General features: G+C 42.6%; 1 protein-coding gene across 1 annotated transcript; it reads left to right on the plus strand.

The window, feature by feature from the left end:
• Nucleotides 1-999: 999 nt before the first annotated feature.
• LOC6530810 (trypsin beta) lies at nt 1,000-2,158 on the plus strand. The gene has a single exon (XM_002091657.3). The coding sequence runs from the start codon at nt 1,211-1,213 to the stop codon at nt 2,048-2,050; it is 840 nt and encodes a 279-aa protein (XP_002091693.2). The 5' UTR covers nt 1,000-1,210; the 3' UTR covers nt 2,051-2,158.
• Nucleotides 2,159-6,867: the final 4,709 nt, after the last annotated feature.

Here is a 6,867-nt window from a genome sequence, read left to right on the forward strand (position 1 = left end):
TTATATTTTAAATAGTTAATTTTTTTCGCCCATGCAAAAAGTACAGCGTTACATACAGGACGATAATTCAACTTACTTGTTAAATCGCCTGAATTATGTATAAAACAAGAAATGCATATGGAACCTTTGCTCTGCATTTTATTAACTCCTGTCATGTTTAATTAATTGCTGGACAGGCAATTAGCATGTGCAGAGGCTGAAAGTCCCACTCCTCCATGTGTCAGCAGCAGCAAATTGAATTTTGTTAAAATGTAAACTACATGCAAGTATGTGCACTGGAATGAGCATATATTTGTGGGCACTGCCATTGTTTACTGTCTGGCAGGCAAAATGAAACAATTAGTGCCTACCCGCACTGACACTTTGACTTTCCTGGCCTCCCGGATTGTGTAAAATGTATCTCGTATCTCGTATGTCGTCCTCTTCACAATCTCGAAACTGTGCATGGTCCTTTGGCTGCAGAATATTTATGCAATTCATTTTTGACTAAACTAATAAGTTGATGCTGTTACTGCAGCAAGTCCAGCAGGTTGTTTTATCTCATAATGAAATAGTAGACTGACTGACTCTATGCAAATAATGCGGATACACATGTCTCGCCTGCTATTCTGGCCTGGCTACCAAAGTTGTTAACATATTCATTGAATCTGAATCAACTTTTCCTGGCCGGACAGCTGTGAAATATGACTCCTTATCCATGCCAAAAAACGAAGGATTTGTGGGCCTCCTTCCAAGGACTTTCTTACATAATATGTGGAGGAGACCTGTGTAATTGAACATTATGCAGGCAATCTAATTGGGTTTCGTTTTCCCCCGGCCGCAACTTACTTTAATCCACAGAGTGTGAGATATACAAATTGAAACAAGAAGTCACTTTTATCTTTTTCTCTGATTTTATTTAGTGTGACATTTTCAGTACCATTTACTCTACGGGTAACGGGTATAAACATCATATATCTTATATACACATGAAAAAGACCCATTTCGCTATGTGTACAACTGCCAAGGTTATTGGGTCAAAGTCAGATAGCGCGTATATGACACCTCGGGTGAATAATCAAATAAGAAGTGGCGATAAGGCGAATATCACCCAAATTGGCAAATGGCAAACAGATTTAATTACACAGACTGTTGACAAACCGATAAGTTCCGACCCACTGCCGGTGATATAAAGCCAAGACGCGGAAGTAACATTCAGTCAGACGGTACAATGTACTCAACGCGATTTTTATGTTGCCTAATGGCACTGGTGGCACTTGCCGGAGCCACGCCCACCCCCAGCGATGGGCGGATTGTGGGTGGCGAGGTGACCACCATTCAAGAATTTCCCTATCAAGTATCCGTCCAGTTGCACGGCCGGCACATATGCGGCGGAGCCATCATTGGGCACGACACCGTGCTGACAGCGGCCCATTGCTTCGAGGAACCCTGGAGCAGTGCAGATTACACCGTACGAGTGGGATCCAGCGGGCATGCGAGTGGAGGGCATGTGCTCAGTCTCCAGCGGGTCATCGCCCACGGCGACTATAATCCCCAGAGCCACGACAACGACCTGGCGTTGCTCATCTTGAATGCCAGGCTCAATTTCACGGAGCACCTGCAGCCAGTGCCACTGGCTGCATTAACGGACCCACCCACCGCGGACACCCGTCTGCGGGTCAGCGGTTGGGGCTTCCAGGCCGAGGAGAGTGCAGTCAGCGGCGAGGTTGGGGTCTCTCCGGAACTCCGTTTTGTGGACGTGGATCTGGTGGGGTCGAGCCAGTGCCGGCGTGCCTATAGCCAGGTGCTGCCCATCACCCGGCGCATGATCTGCGCCGCGCGTCCTGGTCGCGATAGTTGCCAGGGCGACTCTGGCGGACCACTGGTGGGTTACTCAGCGGAGGAAGGTCCGGCCAGGCTGTACGGCATCGTTTCCTGGGGTCTGGGCTGCGCAAATCCCGACTTTCCTGGAGTTTACACCAATGTGGCCGCCTTTCGCAGCTGGATAGATGAGCAGGTGGCCGCCAGGGGATGGAATGAACTGCTGGCGGGCTGGAGTGGATTGCAGTGAATAATGGATGAAAATAATAGTATTAAGTGTTGTACACAGTTTATATAAGTGTTATAAAAAAAATGTATTTAAATGAGAAAAAAGAAGACGTGATTTTAATTGATTTTATATTATTGCCATGAAATAGTGATTGGAAATAAATAAACTGGTTTTAAAGGAACGCCAATAAATATAACAATTTATATTATTTTATAAACAAAACCAAATAATCTAGTAATGCCAAATAAACACACTCAAATGAGTATCCGCAATATAGGCCAAACTCTTCTTCTGGAAAAACCCCAATATATGTACATACGTAAGCACTAAACAAGTTGTGCGGCTAGTCGGCCAAATGTTTATTTTGGCCTAAGTGCATAAGTTACCTGACCACACCTCCCTGGGATTGCTTTTCTTGTTGTGATTCCATTTGAATAAATCAATTGCCACATGCGCCTTTGTTGCCACACCGACCGCAACAACCACATGGCAGACCAGACTTGGCCAAAACAGTCGGTCGTGGCAGTTCGTCGGTCGCAGAGTCATTTTGTCAGTTTGCTACTGCGGTTTTCACACTTTTTTTTTGCTTTTGTTGGCAGCCACGCAGTTATCTTTGGTGTTATTTCATTTTCTGTTTTTTTTTCCTTAGATTTTGGCCTTCTGCCCGGAAAAGTCAACGAACCGCCAGCGAAATATTTAGGAAGTCCATAAGCCTTTTCGCGTGGCCCACGAAATTGGATTGGCTGTCGATGCTGATTTAGGCCTAATCTCGATATTTGGCTAATCGGCACACAGTGGGCCAATAAATTGCCGCGGCTTAAAAATCTAGTCACATTGAATGGGATCCTCTCAAGACGCGGGGGCCATAAATAAGCATGACTGTCAGAAAATAAAAGGCGATGGAAGTTGGCCAGTCGGCTAAGTGAAAGTCCTGTCCTGATATCTCGCACATTTATTTATTTTTTTTTACCACGAAAATATTCTTCTTTGGATGGGCGGAAAAATACATTTATAAATCTGTAAAATAACGTAGAAGTTTTACAATATGATAACTGTCACATTCGCGATATGAAGAATTTTTTGATAATTTTTGAAACTCCGCTCGTCGACTTTTGGCGTAGGTTCAATCCATTGACTTCTGTGCCCTTTGTAGTCTTCAAAGTTGATAGTCAATACTTGATTGACTTTGACTGAAAGGGGAACTAATGCATTTTGGCCAACTGACCATGCTAAGATTGGGCCTTAATGGTAGTTTGGTGGTTATGGCAGGCTCAACATTTCTGGGTGGACATACCCATTTGCCTTTGATCAAACATTTTGCCTTCATTCAGCTGGTGGAGGCTACCAAAATGTACCTACACGGATTCAAGAACACGGTTTTATCGAAACACTTGAATCTTTTTTCAGAAACTACGGTATAAATTATTTAAACTTTTATTTAAAAAACATCAAATTGCACCTGGGTGCAAAAATTTGAGCTAACCGAATCCCCTACCTTTCGACTGCTCATTGCTCACTAAACACGTTTCGATGTGTTTTTCGAGTTCTGTAACTCATTTGCAACTAAACTGGGTTCATTAAAGTTAATTTGAACGTGCAACATTGGCATGCCACGCAGTGTAGCAACGAGGTGTGCAGACAGCCGGGCTGGTGGAAAATCGGAAAATGGTGAGTGGTGAATGGTGAACGGTGAGTGGTTGTTGGGCGGTTGACTAGTTGGCCCGGTTAGCCTTGTTGGCATCTGGGGGCCCAGTCCTTTTCTGGCACGTGGCTTAGCGTCTATAAGTTTGACATTTGCGCAACGCAAAATGACAACTGCATACCCAAGTCCTGGCAGAGTTGCAAAATGAAAAAGTTGCCAACACTCTGCTGACATTTGCATTTGTCTTTGTGGTGAAGGCGATGGCGCTGGCGATGTGCAGGTATGGCCCGAGGTAAGTAGCAAAAGAAAAACCTTTCAAATTAGTACCAACTCCCGGAGTTTCATGTCGCACGTCTTGCCTGGGTAAAAGAAATATGCAAATAATTAGCTGCGTAGCAAAAATTGTATTCGCCAAAGTTTTGAAGTTTCTGCCGCTAATCAATTGTATGTCCTGATAGATACACGGTACTGAAGATGGAATCCTGTTGCAGCCATGGAGTCCAAAAACAAAGACATAAAGCGAGCATTAGGAGCATTTGCATTGCCAAGCGTCCTCCATCTTTTATCTCCTTGGTTGGCAGCTTCTCTAGACAGCTTTTGCACACTTTTCCGCTTTTGTTATTCCGTATTATGTTACCCATTCCTTGCCACATTCCACACCCTTGTGTTTTTTTTTCCCATGCATGCCACTTACATTTTACTTTACGCGCTTTCCCACGCAGCGGAAATGCAGAAATGATACGCGGAATGTCGGGTATCCCGCGAAAAATTCCATTGGCGGCGAACTGATTGCCTGATATGCTCCGCTGAATTTCAGACGAGGGGGTATCACAAAGAAAATGCATGCAGATGGAAAAAATTTCCATGCGTTAGGTAAGTGAAAGGCTGGCAGACAAGGACAGCTGAAGAAAGGAGCGTGGAGGGGAGCGTGAAAAGCACTAAAAAGTATTATCTAAATGATAATTTGTTGCTTTGTTTTGTTGAGTAATGTAATTTCATATTCCTCCCTCACGGCTTTTTCCATTATGCACGATGGACATTTTTCCGCTTCCTGTTTCTCGTGGAATCCCTTAAAACCAAGATACTGCCTTTGTTCAAGCCAAACAAAGATTTAAGGATATACATTGAAGCATCTGTTGAAAATAACTTCACTCTGCCAGAAATTACGCATACGACAAGTTGGTCACGGTAAATTTAGCACTTAAAGTCATGGCAATTCTCTTACACAACTCAACGTAAATAACACAGCTGCCAGTTTAATTGGATTCCAAAAGTCTGACTTAAAATTGATTTATTTGATTAAACTTCCCAGAGATCAGAAAGTCTGCAAGGGTATTTTTTCATCACAGTATTATTTTCGCTCAGTCAACCTGGCGATGCAGCTAAAGCAAACAATGTTAAATTCACATAAGTTGTGTCAACTTACTTAACTAGCAAAACTATTTCGCATTACGCTTTAAAGGACAATCCAATTGCATGGGATTGAATCGTTTTTTGGGTGCGCTTCACCTGCAGCACTCAGCTCATTCGGAATCAATTGAAATTGCAACGCAACTTGCAATGCAATTAAATGCCAAACAAAGTTCTCTGCAAAATTCAATTTGAGAAACTAAAGTCGCTGCCCCTATCTGCCCATCCCCATCTACGGATCTTTATTCCTCCGGTTGTCCAGTTTAGCAGTAGCTGCGGACAAGTCAAAGGCCGAAAGGCAAAAGGCACAAAAAGCCAATGGCAAAGCTCTGAAATTCAATTCTGTTGCGCTCGATTGCGTTGCATTTCAATATAAATATTTATTTTATTTATATACCAAGTGGTGGAGGAGCACTGAAGGAGCATCGGAGGAGACCAGCCCAAATGGACAGGGCGACAAGTTGCAGCTGACAGTAAAAGATGTTGTGGAGCCCATTTGTTTTAGTCAATGGCAAGCACAAAGTCACTTCGAGTCCACTCAGCCAGTGGAGTTCCAGTTCCAGTTGAGTTCTTGGTATGCCAGCAGCCCAATCTGGATGGGCCCTTTTTTGCTTTTCCAACCGTCCCTGCAGCAGTCGAATTCAATTTCCAAACTGATTTTCCCTGCCATGTGCGAGTGTGTGTGTGTGTGGAAATGCACATTTCCAACTGCAATCGCCATAACTTTGGCTTAGCCATGGGTAACCATCTCGAAGTCCTTGTCACAACAAATGCTCAGCGGCGATGGTGGAGGGAAGGGGTGGGGGAATACTTCAGCTGGGTGGGTCAACCTGATGCAGTTTGGCATTCGGAAAATGCATTTGCAGGCGGCCATGCTGGCCAATTTGTACAGCGTAGTGTTAAACTAAAACCATTTTACATACCAACTATTTGGCCAACTTGTTCAGCTAAGCCAACATGTTCTTATCCACACAGAAAAAGTTGAGCCTGCTTTTTGCAGCACAAACTTTATTAAATATGAGGGAAATTCTATATCCAAGACGTAACTGGCATATAGAGCATGCTTGTTGATATTTATCTTATAAGATATTCAAATTAAACGACATACAGTAGAATCCGGTTATAGCGAATTTCAAGGCATCGACGACTTTACGTCGGTATACCCAAAAGAAGCACTAATAGAAAGGTAGAAAAAAAACTTTATTTTATTTTATGATGTTTGTAATATGTTTTAACATAAAACAATTAATTTTTTAATCAAACAAAAAATTTAATCAATTTAATTTAATACCATGTGTTTTTCATTAGAAAAAAGAAAAAAAAACTATAAATATGTACATATTATACATATATGTACATATATATGTATTAGATAGTCAATTCTACTAGTCAATTCTATTCTATCTTAGCAATAAACAAAGTGTTTTAACTTGTAAGCTAATGAGCCGATAAACCTTCACCTTGCTGCCCTGTGACCCCACCAACACTCATGCATTTAAGCACTTGCACTAACGTGTATTTCCGTGATATGAGTATTTCATGCACTCAGCCGCATTAAGTTCGTAATGCCGTGTGTAATTATTCTTTGTTTAAATATTTCACAAAGATGCACTTAAAATGTCAGCGCAAAAAGTGACGCGCTTTCACGCACACAGTAACACATTAACGCACACGCACACACAACACACTCACACACATGTGGGTATGGCACAACCTTTGGTTCAAATGTGTTTTCGCCTTTTCTTTACGCGCTGGCTCTTTCATTGCGATTTCCCACTCTTATACC

This window comes from Drosophila yakuba, chromosome 2R (assembly GCF_016746365.2).
Source record: "Drosophila yakuba strain Tai18E2 chromosome 2R, Prin_Dyak_Tai18E2_2.1, whole genome shotgun sequence".
NCBI classification, from domain to species: Eukaryota; Metazoa; Arthropoda; class Insecta; order Diptera; family Drosophilidae; genus Drosophila; species Drosophila yakuba.

Bases quoted from the DNA above. Each gene is read 5' to 3' on its own strand.
- LOC6530810 (XM_002091657.3), top strand. From the start codon at position 1,211: ATGTACTCAACGCGATTTTTATGTTGCCTAATGGCACTGGTGGCACTT.